We start from the raw sequence: 17,192 nt of genomic DNA, 5'->3' as shown, positions 1-17,192 counted from the left end.
GGTCTGGGTGTGCCCCTGGGCTTTGGCCCCCTTGGGGCCCCCCCCAGCCGCTGCTGCTCCTCCGTCTGTTCCCTGAGCTCATATCTGCGCTCAGGGTGGCGTCGCAGCTGGATGTAGGTCCCCAGGAAGTACACACAGGTGACCAGGGCGATGAAGGCGGCTGGCCCATAGAACGCGCCCAAGCTGGGCTCCCAGGCCATCCAGCAGCTGTGGGGAGACACAGGTCAGTGTGTGGTTGCACCTGTGTGTGTGCCCGCCATGCAATGCTCCAGAAAGGGTGCGGGGTCTGGTGGAGGCGAGGTGGGGGGGGATGTAGAGAAGGAAGCTCTGGTCTGACTAGGGCATGCTGTCTTCCTGTGCTCATCTGGACTAAGGACATTTTCTATAGTTTTGTTAATTTTTTGATAAAGTAAATTTGATAAAGTAACAGGTGAAAAAAGTAAAGCGTAAAGGCACCCAGTCAGGGTGGGCAGCTGGACGCGGGCAGCAGCTGTTCAGGACAGAACCATGCCTGTGGGGCTGTGTACGGAACTGCCCACCTGCAGCTCAGGGACTGTAGGCAATTCCAGAGTCAGTATGGATGGGCCCAGACCAAGGGCCCTGTCTGCTCTGGAGGAGGGGGGGGGCGTGTTATGGAAACTGTCTTAGGTGAGGAGAGTGGGTAGGGCATGGTAGGTGCCTGAAAGGCAGGGCTGGGTGCCCGTGGGACAGCAAGAAGAAACTGGGGAGGGAAGCATTGAGAGTGAGAAGGGTCCCACAGGGCCTCTGGGCACCAACAAGGGGGGGAGATCTTTTCCTACTCCAGGGTGAGGTTTCCATTCTCAGCTGACATCTTGGTGACCCTGAATTATTATTCTTCCCCAAACCCTTCCTATCTATAGAAATTGGACCTATAGCATCTAAGGAGAGATTAGGTGGGGAACAGTCGATTAGGGAGAAGGTCTCCACACACCTGTAGGGAGGGCAATGAGGGGGACGGGAATATGATTGGGTGACCACTCAGAGCCAGGGCCAAGACTCATTGCTCTCTCTTGTGGGATCCCATCACCCTGGGCACCTTGGGGAAAGTTACTGGGCAGCCTCCTGGACTTCTGCCCAGAATGGACCTCAGCCAGTTTCTTGTCTCACTTTGGGGCAATTTTAACCTGTTGTATGCCAGTGGTTGTGATGAATGGAGGGCGATTCCACTGGATGCTGGTGGGCACCTGCCTTCCCTGGCTGCCCCTGGTCACATCCGTCCTGCCCTTCACTCTCTTTCAGATGGGGCAGGTACTCACTATGCTGTATCCTCATCTTCGGTACCATAATTCCTGATGTTTGTGGCAGCCGTGACCCCACAGATGATGAAAGGAACCCCTCCACTGATGAGGTAAAACCTGCCAGAGAGCAGAAGGCACTTAGTTCTCTTTTGAAATGTGGCCTGAGTCCTCCGAGAAGGGCGGTGCCATCTCTCCTGCCTTCCTCAGTGCAAAGCAGTGGCCTCAGAAGTCCTGGGTCAAGCAGTTGATCAGGAACAGATGAGTGCCCACCCCAACCGTGGAACAATCTGCTCATCTCTGACCTTGGCTACAGTGCATCAGAGATGGCTCTGGCCAGGCCCTGGGACATGGTGGGTCCTGGTTCGTGCTGCAGACACCCTTGGCAATATGAAGCTTCTGGAGAGAAGTGGATCAGGCCCTGAAATGGGGCAGTTGCTCTGGGCCCAGGAGTAGAGACCACAGAGGATGCTGAATCAGGCTGGCTAGACTCCCTTCAGGGTGAAATGCTTGTCCTACCAGTGCTGGTGACTCTCAGTTGCATCACCTCTGGGAACTGCCCTCAGCCAAGACCCAGGTTACTTCCCTCCCTGTGAGCAGCTGGTGTCCAGTGGTGGCCAGACAGTGCACCCATAAGGACTAACCCATAGCCTCAGTGAGCTACTTGGAGGGGCCATCTCAGGCTTCCAGAGTATGCCTCCCAGCCCAGTGTTCAGTTGTTGGGGACAAGTTGCTCACATTTGACTCCTGTGTCCTGGAGGAATGGTCACTTGATCTGACAGAAATTGGTCCATATGCTGGGCATCGGCTAACTTTCCCTCCTGCAGGCTCTCAGCAAATGACTTCACCCAAGGGCAGTAAAGTGTCCAACCCACCAACAAGGGACCTTGAGTATCTGAGGACCAGGATCCCCACCAAGTACAAGGTCACAGAGTACGCTGTCCTGTCACTTACTGCACAACCCTGAGCTGTTGTCCCTGTGGAGCCTCCTAAAAGGGTAACTGAGGGGACAGCTCGGAGACAATCCCTTACAAGAAGGTGCCATCCTCCTGGGTGTTACAAACACCCCAAATCAATAACATGGCATCTTGTCTCCAAGTACGATAACATGTGTCCCAGATCCAAGGATGCAGCAGGGTGGACCTACCAGTAGTTGCTCTCAGTGATCGTCTTAGGGAAACTGTCTTTCCAAAATTCTATATTCAGAGAAAATGCCCTTCAAAAATGAAGGTGAAATAAAGATAGTTTTTGATAAAAATAAATTTGTGTCAGTTGACCTGCACTTCAAGAAATGCTAAACAGAGTTCAGGTTGGAGGGATGTTGTACCAGAGGGAAACTTGGATCAACACGAGGAAAAGAAGAACACAAGGAATGTGAATTAGGGTAAATATAAAATATTTTGTTTCCTTTTAGTTTTTTTTTTTTTTTTGAGAGATTTTTGCTATAGGGCGTGTGTGCTCGCCAGACAGACAGAAAGCAAAAAATCATCCCCTGGGGGGATAGCCACGCTGCAGTCCCTTCTCCTCCTTTCTCTCAGGATCTTGGACATGCACGCACATGTGCCTGGCATGAGTTTAAGCCACCATGTCTCGGTCTTAAGCCACTCGATCCATGGTCTACTACATGGGAGTCCAGCCACATAGCCATTACGCCAACTGCTGGTCCCAATTTCTTCAAAACATTTCCTTTTAAATGTTTTGGCAAATAATTAAAAAAAAGTTTAAAAATGTATTTATTTTGTTGTGATTTTCAAGCCACCTGGTCCAAGGTGTGAACTGCAGTTGACCATGTGGGAATCCAGTGCCTCAACCACTATGCCACCTGCTGGCCCCCTAGCAGAGAATTTTAACATTGTCCAGTGGAGTTTATTATATATCTGAGTATATATGGCATCTGTAGTATAAAAGGTGGTAGGAGGAGGGCCAGCAGGTGGCATGGGGGTTAAGGCACTGGATCCCACATAGTCGTCTGTGTGGTTCTAAGTCCTGAACCTGGTGGCTTGAAAATCATGCTGGGCATGTGTACGTGTGTGCCCAAAATCTTGAGAGGAGAATGGAGGAGAAGAGACTGCAATGTGACCATCCCCTTAGGGGATGCTTTCTCACTTTCCCTTTCTCTGTCTGGTGAGCACAAACACCCTTCAGTTTTTTTTTAGTAAAAAAACTAAAAAAAAAACAAAACAAAAAAAGGCGGTAAAAGGTAGAATAGCCCTATATAGTTGCAAGATTTCTATTTATAGTCAATGTGAAATAGTACAAGTTTTTACTAGACATAGACAGTGAAAAGGCTGTGGATTTTAATCCCTAAAACAACCACAAAAATTACTATGCAAACTGCTAAGAGATAAAAAGAAGTTAAAAAATTAAAATAATCCCAAAGAAGGAAGTAAATGAGGAATGGCAGAAAAACAAAATAGTAACAACAAAAAGGGGTAAAAACTGAAATGGGGACAGCAGGTGGCATGGTGGCTAAGGACGCTGGACTCCCACACGGCTGACAGTCGTTAGAGTCCTGGACCTGGTGGCTTGCTTTCTCACTTCCCCTCTCTCTCTCACTCTGTCCCTCTCTGATCAAATTAAAATAAGTAAATAAACAAAGTTAAATAAAATAATTCTTTTTCTAAAAAAAGGGGGGTAAAAACTGAAACAGTAAAACAAAGATTAAATCCGAACAAATAAAAATGCCATGAAGTTTAATGAACCAGATAGTCCAATTCATAGGCAGAGATCGTCAGAATAGATAAAAAAGCAAGACGCAGTTACAGGCTGTCTAGAACAGAAGCCCTAACTATACAGACCTAGATAAGGTGAAAGTAAAGGAATGAAAAAGGCTGCACGAAATGTGAGCCCAAAAGGCCAGGGCCTTCCATCAACCCCAAGGCAGACTTGGAGACAGAGAGACAAGGAAGGACGTTTCATAATGGCGGCAGTGCTTGTTCCTCAGGTGGACAGTGCTGCTATAAATGCATGTGCCTAAGGAAGGATTCAAAATAGAAAATTCCAGCTGGTGACTGAAACACCTTTCTGTTAGCAATTGATAGAATAACACACACACACACACACACACTCACTCAGTAAAGAAATACAGGACAAGGGGCTGTCCTAATAGTCAGGTGGTTAAGGGAATGAGATCACACACAGCTGACTGTCGTTCATAGCTTGCCCTCAGTGGCTTGAAAAACATACCACTGTAGGTGCATGCATGCCCCAAATCCTGACTGGATGGAGAAATGGAGAAGGGATTGTGGCATGACTATGCCTCATTAGGGGGTACATTTTTTCTTTTAAAGAATTATTTAATTTAATTTTATTTATTTACTTATTTTAATTTGACCAGAGAGTGAGAGAGAAAGGAAAGTGAGAAAGTAAGTGCCAGGTCCAGGACTTGAACCACGGTTGGCCATTTGGGAGTCTAGCACCCTTACCACCACGCCACCTGCCAGCCCCAGGGGGCAATTTCTCCCTCTCTCACTCTCTGTCTCTCTGTCTGGAGAGTGCATGAGCCCTCTGGCAAGTAAAACAAACAAACAAACAAACAAAATAAGAACTAGAGGATATGAACAATAATAAACACTTTTTGACCTGATGGCTCTTTTTTTTTTTTTTTTTGAGGGTTTTTTTTTAGGGGGTGCGTGTGCTCGGCAGAAAGACAGATAGAAAGTGAGAAATCACCCCCCAGGGGGGATGGCCACGCCATAATTCCTTCTCTTCCATTCTCCTCTCCTTCTCCATTCTCCTCTCGGGATCTTGGGCACGCATGCACACGTGCTCGGCGTGAGTTTAAGCCACCGGGTCTGGGACTTGAACCGCGGTCAGCTACATGGGAGTTCGGCGACCTAGCCATCACGCTAACTACTGGTCCCGCCCCCTGATTGCTCTTTATAGGACATGATACCCAAGAGTGGCAGCCACATGTCTTTCCAGGTGCACAAGGTCTACTCACCACGATACATAATATGTTGCCCCATAAAAAGTCTCAGTACATTTAAAAGGATGGAAATCATACAGAATATATTTCTGACCACAGTTAAATCAAATGAAAAATTAATAACAATTAGATAGCTAGGAAAAACATAGTATTTAAATTTAACAACACATTTGTAAATAATTTGTGGATCAAGAAAAAAAAAACAAGAAAATTTTGGAATTATTTTAAGCAGAATAATAAAAATACACAGCATAGCAAAAATTAAAAAAAAAAGCAGGTGGCATGGTGGTTAAGATGCTGACCTCCCACATGATCAACCTTGGTTTGAGCTCTGGACCTTGGACCCTGTGGCTTGAAACTCATGCTGTACGTGTGTGCATGTGTGCCCCAAATCCTGAGAGAATAGAGGAGCAGGGATTGCAGCTTGGCCATTACCCCTGGGTGTGTGTGTGTGTGTGTGTGTGTGTGTGTGTGTGTGATTTCTCACTTTGTCTCTCTCTGTCTCTCCAGCAAGTACATGTACTCTATAGTAAAAATATTTTAACATTAAAAAAAATTACTTTGTGGTTGTGTGTGTATGAGAGAGAGAGAGGGGCAAAGATAAAGACAAGCACCCTCAACAGGGTCTCATGCCTCAGCTTTCCCAGCCGACCAGTATCTTGGGCACACGTATGCATGCCTGTCATGTATGGGTCAACCTAGGACTCCATGCAGCCTCCTGGGCTGCAGAGCATTGCACTACCACTGTGCCACCATGGCTGGACCAACGTACTGGAAATTTTGGAATATGGATAAAGTAGGGATCTGAGGGAAATTTATAGCTGTAAGTACTTCTAGTAGAAAAAAAGAAAGCCTAAAATTTAGTGACGTAAGATTCCAGCTTAACAATGTAGAAAAATAAGAGTAAAATAGACCCAAAGTAATCAGAGGAAGGCAATAATAAAGACAAGAACAGAAATAAATAAAATAAACAAAATAGTAAAAACTACCAAAGCCAAAAGCCAGTTCCCTGGGTGTGTTCGAATGGGGCAATCAACACAACTATAAATTTCTTTTCTTTCTTTTTGAGAGGTTTATGCTATAGGGCACGTACACATGCCAGAAAGACAAAGAGAGACAGAGAGACAGAAAGCAAGAAACCACCCCCACCTCCAGGTGGATAGCCATGCCGCAATCCCTTCTCCTTTATTCTCCTCTTGGGATCTTGGGCGTGCATGCACACGTGCTGAGCATGAGTTTAAGCCATCCAGTCTGGAACTCGAACCATGGTCGACTACATGGGAGTCTAGCGACATAGCCATTATGCCAACTGCTGGTCCCCATAACTATAAATTTCTAGCTAAACTTGGGCCTGGTAGGTGATGTGTTGGTTAAGAGTGCTAGACTCCCACATGGCTGACAGCAGTTTGAATCCCAGACCTGGTGGCTTGCTTTCTCACTTTCTCTCTCTCTCTTTCTCTCTTTCTCTTGCTCTGTCCCTTTCTGGTCAAATTAAAATAAATAAATAGGGGCTGGCAGGTGGCATGGTGGTTAAGGTGCTGGACTCCCACATGGCTAACCACAATTTGAGTCCAGGACCTGGCAGCTTGCTTTCTCAATTTCCCTCTCTCTCTGTCTTTCTCTATTCAACTAAAACAATAATGATTATTATGGTGAATAAAATAAAATAAGATAAAATAATTATTAAAATAAATACAGTTAAATAAAATATTTAAAACACTTTTTCTAGCTAGACTGAACAAGAAAAAAGACAAATTACCAGTATCAGAAATAGTGAGTTATCATTATATCCCTATAGATGTCAAAAGAATAATAAGTGTGTAAAACAAATAACTATGTACCAACAGATTTAGCCACTTTAATAAAATAAACCAATGACTTATAAAAATACAAATTACCAAAATTAAGAAAATAAGAATTAGAAAACCTGAATGCCCTTCATCTAGGAAAAAAAATTCAATATCTAAAAACATCTAGCAGTCAGATTCACTGGTAAATTTGATCATATGTCTAAGGAAGAAATAACACCAATCTATGAAAGCTCTTCCTGAAACAAAGAAGGAGGGAACACTTCCTAACTCATTGTAAGAAGCTAGTATAAGCTTCATACTAAAACCAGACAGGAAGATTGAAAAAAACTAAAGTAAGTGTTTTTATAATGTTTCCTATGAATACAGACAAATCTCTCTCTCTCTCTTTTGAGATTTTTGCTATAGCGTGCGTGCACTCACCAGAGAGACACAGAAAGCAAGAAATCACCCCCCGGGGGCGGATGGCCAGGTTGCAATCCCTTCTTCTTCATTCTCCTCTTAGGATTTTGGGCATGAATGTGCACACACACCTGGCATGAGTTTCAAGCCCCAGGGCTGGGACTCAAACTGTAGTCAAATGCGTGCATTAGCCACTACGCCACCTGCTGGACCCCCATAAGTATCTCTTAACAAGTGAAATCTGAGAACTTTATGAAAAGGATAAAAGATCATGATCAACTAGGACTTACCTCAAAAATACAATGTCAAGGGACCAGCAGTTAGCGTAATGGCTATGTCGCTGGACTCCCATGTAGCCGACCGCGGTTCGCGTCTCGGACCCGGTGGCTTAAAACTCACACTGGGCGCGTGTGTGTGCATACCCAAGATCCCGAGAGGAGAATGGATTGCGGCATGGCCATGCCCCCTGGAGGGGTGATTTCTTGCTTTCTGTCTCTCTGTCTCTCTCGCTCTGTCTGTCGAGTGCACGTGCCCTATAGCAAAAACCTCTCCAAAAAAAAAAAAAGCAATGTCAATTTGTTATTCATAAAGAAATCAGTGAATGTAGTTCAACATATAAACACAATATGCTTATTATTATTTTTTAAGGTTTTGCTATAGGGTACATGCATTTGTTGGAGAGAGACAGTGAGAGACAGTGAGAGAGTAAGTGAGAAATCACCCCTGAGGAGGGATGGCCACACTGTAATCCTTTCTCTTCCATTTTTCTACTGGAATTTTGGGCACACACACCTGGTGTGAGGTCCCCCCTTTTATTTATTTATTTATTTATTTATTTATTTATTTATTTATTTATTTATTTATTTATTTATTTATTTATTTATTTATTTATTTATTTATTTATTTATTTATTTATTTATTTATTTATTTATTTATTTATTTATTTATTTATTTATTTATTTATTTATTTATTTATTTATTTATTTATTTATTTAATTTCATTTCATTTTCTTCCATACATTCAATCACATTATTATTTGTCTTACAAAGTGGATATTTTAGCAGGTGAACATTACTCCCTAGTACAGTTGATAAAATGACAAAATATCTTCAACAGATAATACCACACCTCTTTGTGCCATTAATGCTTTGCCTCCCTGTCCCTCCCCCAAATGTCTTTCCTCAGACCTTCCTGTGGTGTGAATTTTAAGCCACTGTATCCGGGACTCGATCTATGGTTAGTCATGTGCAAGTCCAGTGCCTTAACTACTACGTTACCTGCTGACTCCCAAATGATTATCTTAATAGATGTAATAAAAGCATTTTACAAAATTAAATACATATTCAGCATAAAAATCGTCAACAACTAGAACTAGAAGGCCATTTCCTCAATTTATAAAATGTCATCTATGGGGGACCAGCAGTTAGCGTAATGGCTGTGTTGCTGAACTCCCATGTAGTTGACTGTGGTTCGAGTCCTGGACCTGGTGCTTAAACTCACGCCGGGCATGTGTGTGTGAGTGCCCAAGATCCTGAGAGGAGAATGGAGAAGGGATTGTGGTGTGGCCATCCCCTCTGGGGGGGGCGGATTTCTCGCTTTCTGTCTCTCTCTGTCTTTCCAGTGAGCGCACATGCCCTATAACAAAAACCTCTCAAAAAAAAAAAAAATGTCATCTATTGGGGCCAGCAGATGGCATCGTGGTTACTTCGTTGGACTCCCACATGGCCAATTGTGGTTTGAGTCCCAGACCCAGTGGCTTGAAAATCATGACAGACACATGTTCATGCATGCCCAAATTCTTGAGAGGACAGAGGAGAAGGGATTGTAGTGTGGCCATCTCCCCTGGGGTGATTTCTTTCTTTTCCCTCTCAATATCTCTGTCTTTTTCTCAGGTGAGTGCATGTGTCCTAAGGGGGCAAAAACCTCTTTAAAAAAATCATCTAGGGGTCGACAGGTAGCATGATGTTCGAGGCACTGGACTCTCACATGGTCGACCATGATTCAAGTCTCGAACCTGGTGGCTTGCTTTTTCACTTTCTCTCTCTCTCTGTCTCTCACTGGTCAAATTAAAAGAAGATAAATAATAATAACAAATAAAAATAAAATAAATAAATCTTAAGAAAAAGTCATCTATGAAAAATCTACAGTTAATGCCATGCTTAATGTTGTACCATTGAATGGTACCACTGAATTCTGAGATCAGGACTAAGATAAGGATGGCCCTCACCAATCCTTTTATACATTGTCCTGAGGGCCTCTGTAATAAGGGGAGCAAAAGAAATAAAGTCACTAGATAAAAAAGAAAGAAGTAAACGTTTCAGTTTATAGATGACATGACTGATTACATGAAAAATCCGTGGAATCTGTAAAACAACAGCTAGGGTTAGTAAGTGCATTTAGGAAGGTTGCAAGGTTAATACACAAATTCCAATAATATGCTTATATATTAGCAGAATAGCACTGGAAAATAAAATAAAAGTGTTACTAACAATGACTTAAAAACATAATCCTACTTATAAAATATAAAGGACTTAGACTGTCCAAAACCATCTAGAAGGATCTAGATTATTGACTTCAACACTTACTAAAAAGTCATTGTAATCAAGACAAAGGTATTTGGAGAAAGGATAGACGAACTGACAAAAGGAACAGAACAGAATGACAATCTTAAAGGAATATTTCAGGCTTATCCAGGATAGGTCCAGGATAGAGCCACACTCACATAGGGTAGCCTGGGATAGACCCACAGTCACACAGGAGTAGTCCAGGATAAGCAGAAGTTTTATGTATGATAACCCAAAATGGGGGGATAGCAGATGACCTGGTGGTTAAGACGCTGGACTCCCAAATGGCTGTCAGTGGTTCAAGTCCCAGACCTGATGGCTTGCTTTCTTACTTTCTCTCTCTCTCTCTGTCTCACTCTGGTGAGTATACATGTTCTATAGGAAATTAAAAAATAATAATAATGACTGGGACCAGAAGATAGTATAATGGTTATGTTGCTGGATTCCCATGTAGTCGACAGCAGTTTGAGTCCTGGACCTGGCGGCTCAAACTCACACCAGGCGCCTGTGCCTGTGTGCCCAAAATTCCTAGAGAAGAATGGAAGGGAATGGATTGCGGCATGGCCATCCCTCCAGGGGGTGATTTCTCACTTTCTGTCTTTCTCTCTCTCTGTCTCTCTGGCACGTGCACACACCCTATGTCAAAAATCTCTCTCTCTAAAAAACAACAACAGAAAAAGAAAATAATAATGATGATAAATAAAATAAATAAATAAAAACAACCCAAAGTAGAAATAGCCCAGGAATCCATGAACAAGAAAACAGATAAATAAACCGTAGTTTAATTCAAACCTGAAATATTACTAGTCACAAAAAGGACACTACTAATCCATGCAACAGCATGGGGATGGGTCTCTAAAACACTATTCTGAGCTAAAGAAGTCTTACACGAGAAAGCGTACACTATAATGATTTCATTTACAGAATTAATTCATGATGGAAAAGAATCACAGTAGTTGCCTCTGAGGGGAAGTGAAGAAGTGGGGCTGGCTGGGACTGGGTATGAAGGAAACTTTCAGGGTGATGGTCAAGCTCTGTCTTAGCTGGTATGTGCACCTGCTGCATTTCGCTGTTTGTAAATTTCACATCGTAGGAAAGACCCTGTAAACAAATACTGAACTCTGTTATCCTGAACCATTTGTGAGGGTTGAATTGAGGTTTGCAACTTATTTTGAAATGCACAAAACAAGGCAGGTGAGTGGAGGGGTAGGGGTGGAGGTGGATGGTTGGAGTGGGCATCCTAAGGGCCGACCATAGAATCTCTAGGTGGTGGCTATCTAGCTTCACTGTGAAAGTCTCCCAACTTTGTGTATGTTTGAAAACTTTCATGCTAAAATGTTGAGAAAAAGGGGAGCACACCTGCCTCCTTCATCAAGCGTCTTGTCTCACACAGAATGTTCACTGCCCAGAGGAAAGGAAGTCTCCCCATGAAGCAGGTACCCTCACAGGACTGTTTGAAATGCTGGTAGCCACAGCAGGGACTGCAGCACAGGTAGCTGTGCCCTGGGCTGGGAGAAGGTGGAGAATCTGGTCAGGAGGGTGGGTTCAAGGGTCCACCAGCCCCTTGGTGTGGTCTGGGCAGTGCCCCATTCATGGACTATGTGTAGGTGAGGGTGTGATTTAGCCCTAGTCCCACTAAAGTCCCTTGCTTTGAGATGTGGGAAGCCCACTGAGGTTCACCTCATTCTTTAGTTCTTGGTAGCCAGGAAGGGGGGTCTGAAAGGGCTGATATCCTTCTGAACTGGTTGGCCAATCCCAACGCCCCTCGCTCCCCCTCTCCCTCCCCCCCCAGTTTCCAGCAGCTGTATGAGTGGCCAGTGATGGTGGACTGGTTTGTGGGCTGCTTCTTCTTGTTTTCTTTTTTCTAAAGGCTTTTGCCTTAAGGCCCATGTGCTTGCTGGAGAGAGAGAGACAGTGAGGGGGAACGTGAGAAATCACCCTCATGGGAGGATGGTCACGCCATAATCCCTTCTCCTCCATTCTCTTCTTGGGATCTTGGGTATACATGCACACATGCCTGGCATGAGCTTTAAGCCACCAGGTCTGGAACTCGAACCATGGTTGGCCATGTGGGAATCCAGTGACATCTGCTGGCCCCATGTGGGCTTCTTAATCCTCACAAGAAACCATAGATCTGTGCACTGTCAACTCTACCTTCCTCTTTTCTGAACTCAGGTGACTTCTCAGTTGGCTCTTCAAGGCTCCTCACCCCATCTTAACTGCCTGCTCTAGGGTGCATGTGTTGCTTTGACTCCTCCCTCTGCTCCTCTCTCTCCGGGCACCTGCCTGATACTGTTTGGGCATAGCCTGAGTCTGAGGAGGGTCGGAGCACCACCCTGAGCACACGCTCTGCAGTGCTCTTCACTCCTCTCCTTAAGTGCTCTCCTTGTTTATGACTGCTTCATGCCCAGTGTCCTCTGGGTGGACATGATCCACACTGTCCCCAAGCCTGGGCCCAGGTGCCTGTAGAACCTTAGTGTCCCCAGGCTGGTACCAGCTGCATGCTGGGCTTCCTGGGGAAGGTGAGCCCATTTACCACTCTGCGGCCCTCTGTTCTTGCCGGGCCCAGGCTGGGAATGTGCTCTCCTACAAGCAGAACAGCCCAGCACTTGTCCCCACATCCAGAGCCTGTTCTTTCTGGGAACTCTCACTTGACCAGAAAGTATCTGGCCTCTTTTTGGGAAAACAGGAAGCACCAAAACCGGAAGTCTATTTATATAACATTTCAGTCTAACCATAAGGATGACAGAGATCACCGAACAGTCATCTTTAATGCCCTGCCTTGGGCCAGATGCCAATTCTTTTCTCACCCACCCCTCTGAAGACTCAGCCCCAGACCCCCAAGTTCTAGGTTCCTGCCCAGGCGTCCTAGCTCTGGCCCCTCTCCTGGACCCCTTCCTGGCCCTTCTTAGCTGCTACACTGTGTCCTGCAGGTCTCGGCTCCTGATTTACTTCCAGAAGTTTCTCTAACCCCTATCTCCCAGTCCGTTTTATTGCCTGCACACCTGAAGTCACCTTTCTGTTCTTGTTGACCTGTTTATCTCCATAAAGGTGGGACCTCACGGATCCTGTACAAATCAGAACAGCTTCTAGCAGGTGCTCAGCTTGAGGGGTGGCTGAGTTTACTTCCATAGGCTTTTCACTCTTTTCTGGTGACATGAGGAATATGGCAAGTTTCTGAACTTGCCACTGGAAACCTCTCTGCGGCTCTGAGTATGGACATGCAGCCCATGTAGCCAGCCCAGGAGGCAAGTAAGATAGAAGGTGATTCACAGAGGACACAGGGTACCTGACAGAGTCTGGCCCATCAGCCCGAGTGAAGCCACTCGAGGGCCGGAAGACTTGGCACTTGTTCTTGCTGAGTGTGATGGGGGCCAGACAGAAATAAGCACGTTCGTTTTCAGACTTGCACTCCCTGAATGTAGGGAGAGGGATAGATGAACCATGTGTGAGTCTAGCACAGCCAGCAAAGCATACCAGCAGGATGAATACGGGAAAATGGCAGGAAAACATTCCTGATTGTTTATAAAAATAGGTTTTTTTTTTTTTTTTTGAGAGGTTTTTGTTATAGGGCACGTGCACTTGCCAGAAAGACAGAGAGAGACAGACAGAAAGTGAGAAATCACCCCCCAGAGGGAATGGCCACACTGCAATCCCTTCTCCTCCATTCTCCTCTCAGGATCTTGGGCACACACGCACATGCACTCGGTATGAGTTTAAGTAACCAGGTCTGGGACTCAAATCGTGGTTTACTACATGGGAGTCCAGTGACATAGCTATTACGCCAACTGCTGGTCCCCAAAATAAGTATTTTAAAAGAATCATTTAAAAATTTTTATTTATCTTTTTGGGACCAGTAGGTGGTGTGGTGGTTAAGGCGCTGCACATTCCCACATGGCCGACCACGGTTCAAGTCCCAGGCCTGATGGCTTTCTCACTTTCCCTCTCTATGTGTGTATCTTTCTGGTCAAATTTAAAAATAAATAAATAATAAGAAATTTATTTATCTTTTTTTAAAAAAGAATTATTTTATTTAACTTTATTTTATTTGTTTATTTATTAATTTATTTTTAATTTGACCAGAGAGGGACAGAGAGAGAGAGAGAGAGAGAGAGAGAGAGAGAAATAAAGCCACTAATTCCGGGACTCGAACTGCGGTTAACCATGTGGAAGTTCAGCATCCTTAACCACCATGTCACCTGCTGGCCCCAATAAATTTTTTTTAAAACCTGCTCCCAACAGAATTTCAGATGAACATGACTACTCATGTTCTACTTTCTAGAGAAGATTCTACCAATTATCCATGTCTTATTGCTCAAATACCGTTTTCCAATCTTACTTTTCTATATATATAGAGAAAGAAAGCTGTCAGGTCTGGGACTCGAACAACAGTCAGCCATATAGGAGTCCAGCACCTCACTTGCTATGCCACCTGCTGGCCCCCTTACTGTTTATAATGACTCATGGAAAATTTCACAGGTGAGGATGTACTTGGGGATCTGGGCTCAAGACAGCCCTGTCCAGGTCTTGCTCCAGCTGCCGGACCCCAGGAGCCCTTGCCTGGGCTTGGCCTTCTGCATTCAGCTGACCTGTGATATCATACGTGGGGCACCTTGTTGTTCTTCACACTTGACAGTAGTACAGAAAGCCCTCTAGGATCCTGCTGCTGTCATGCACAAGAACCCCAAGACCCTGCTCTGACCTTGTTTTCCCATTGCACGAGAACCCCCTAACAGAGCCCTGAGGAAGGCCATCTCCCCTGAGCCATCCCTCTGCTCTCCACTAGAGAAGGATCCACAGGTTCCAATTAGGAGGTCTCCTTTGATGTCCTTAGCAGGCACCTGGAAGCCATGTGACAAGAGTAGCCGTGTGATTCAGGGGGGTCCATGAGAAGCCCCTGCAAAAAGTGGTCTCTGTGCTGGTCCTCCAGCATCCCAAGTTGGATGGAGAAGGCCTTCTACCTGTTGGAGGACAGCTTGCCCTGGAGACCCCGCGATAGGTCTCACCAGAGCTGTTCAGTGCTTCATGTGGCTGCCAACCTTATCTTAGGGGACACTAGGGGTCCTCATGTAAGAGGGTGAAGTTTGGTCATGGACACCTGCTCAGAGGGGACACATTCTCTACAGCTGACTGGCCACAGAAGCTGCCCCCTCTGCACTTTTCATAGTTCCACGCTCACTCTTGGGCTCTGAGCACGGATTCCAAGCGGCTCCTTCTAGGCTTGCAGCGTGAGGCTCTGTCAGCAGAGGGCGCTAGAGGCCGCTGCCAGAGCTTCCTGGCCTGGCTGCCGCTATTCTTGCTCCTGCCGCTTTGCTGTCACTGGTGTGGACATGAGGGTGTTCAGTGGAGCCCTGACCAGTCTAGTGACTGCCTTTCCAAGGCTTCCCAACAAGGTGGGCCCCTTGCACCAGCCCAGGCTCACCTGTTTCCAGAGACTTGTTTCTACCATCCAGTGGCTGGAAACTCACATGGTCACTGGGTGGGCTGTGGCCACACCTTCTCCAAGGAGGTGTGACTCCCCAGCCTTGGAGGCGTTCCATTTTGTCCTCCTCTGAGCACCTTATGACATTCACAGCCACTCGAATATTATATATATTACACCGAATTCCCGTGTCAGGTTTCTGTGTTCCCATTGCACGAGAACCCCCCTGAAACAGCCTCAGTAAACTTGAGCATTTAGGTAGAGACCACTCCCACCCACACCTCTGTGCTCAGGTCTCCCAGCATTCATGAAGTGGCTACAAGAGATGGCTTGCTGGGGAGGAAGGAGAATTGGGGCTGGGCCTGAACACGTGGCCTCTTGATGTAGGGCAACATCCTCTGTGTCAGGCCTGGGTGGTCCCCAGACTCAGCAATGCCCACTTTGCACAATCACCTTGTTGCTCATTGGAACCAGTTGTCCAGTCAGAACAAACTGACTTTTGGGAATCAGAAACTCTGACTTTTGAGAATCAGAAACTCTGAGAAAGGACTGAAAGTGTGTAGTCCTGCCTCAACTTCCATTTTCCCACATGAGCTCAGTGTGTTTAACACCTCTCCCAGAACACAGGTCAGTCACAGCCCAAGAGAGGACTCCAGGGGAGGGCTCTCAGAGTGATGGCGCTCAGACTGGCACCCTCCCTGTTTGCCACCCACACCAGGGGGCAGATCCCTGAGGCCAACTCTGCACCCATAGGGCTCAGCTCGTGGAGCGAGGGACCTCCAAGAGAGAACTCCAGGGGAGGGCTCTCAGAGCGATGGCGCTCAGACAGTTTGCCTGTTTGAAATCCACACCAGGGGGCAGATCCCTGAGGCCAACTCTGCACCCATAGGGCTCAGCTCGTGGAGCGAGGGACCTGATGACTCCAGGCAGCACTGCCTCTGCTTCTGCTCTGGGCCTCACACTCACGACACACATTCACACACATCCTTTGCACACATAGCCACAGGCACATGCATGCACCTATACCCACAACACACACTTGCAACACACACAACTCAAACACACTTGCATGAACACAAGAACTCACACTCAAGTGCACACGTAGTTGCACACACATACTTGAATGTGCACCCACAAAGTGCCCCAGGTGAAGCAGCAGGTCGGATCACACACAGGTTAGCACGTCAGCTGAGTACAAGTGGGAGGAAGGTGAGGAAGAGCATGGCTTTGACCCAGGATGCAGACACCACGATGTGAGCTCCCTGTGAGCACCAAGCTTCCTCACGCTGTGGCAGCTAATGGATGAAGGGTCCTCTGAGGTCTTGCTGTTTAATGAAGAGGCAAGCCCAGGAATTTGAGGAAGAAGGCAAGAGCAGCTTGCAGGGTCTCAGTTTCCAGAAGTGGTGACACCAGAGAATCATCTGAGGCATGTGTTAGTGCTGGTGTACACCTTACAGACATGTCCGACACCTGTCAGGGTTTACCCTCAGCTGTCTTGACCAGCTGGTTGATTCCTGCCTGGCCTCTTCACCATCACACACAGCTTTGCCTGCAGATGGGCCACAGCCTGCCTGCCCTCCTGCACAGGTGACAATGGAGGGCTGACCAGTGAGCAAGCAGAGTGACAGGGTTGGAGGGACAGTGATGACCGCTGCTTGACCTTTGCTAAGTACTCATGGAGGGGCTCATGCCTTGGAGGCAGGAACGACTCAGGGGACAGGGAACCTGAGTCTGGCAGAGTCACCCCCTCCTGAGATCCCAGAATGAAGCCACCCAGATTACAAGCACTTTTCTTGGTCTTGTGTCTCTAA

General features: G+C 46.1%; 1 protein-coding gene across 1 annotated transcript in view; it reads right to left on the bottom strand.

Moving 5' to 3' along the window:
* ADGRA1 (adhesion G protein-coupled receptor A1) overlaps positions 1–17,192 on the bottom strand; it is a 54,771-nt gene that overhangs the window by 3,215 nt on the left and 34,364 nt on the right. Inside the window, exons 6-7 of the mRNA XM_006146937.2 lie at positions 1,278–1,376; positions 39–207 (exon numbers count right to left, since the gene is read on the bottom strand). Of these exons, the coding sequence (XP_006146999.1) occupies positions 39–207; positions 1,278–1,376 (268 nt within the window). The remainder of the gene's footprint in view (positions 1–38; positions 208–1,277; positions 1,377–17,192) is intronic.

The sequence above is a fragment of the Tupaia chinensis genome, unplaced genomic scaffold (assembly GCF_000334495.1).
Source record: "Tupaia chinensis unplaced genomic scaffold, TupChi_1.0 Scaffold000197_1, whole genome shotgun sequence".
Taxonomy (NCBI): domain Eukaryota; kingdom Metazoa; phylum Chordata; class Mammalia; order Scandentia; family Tupaiidae; genus Tupaia; species Tupaia belangeri.
This window is presented reverse-complemented; position numbering and strand designations above follow the sequence as displayed.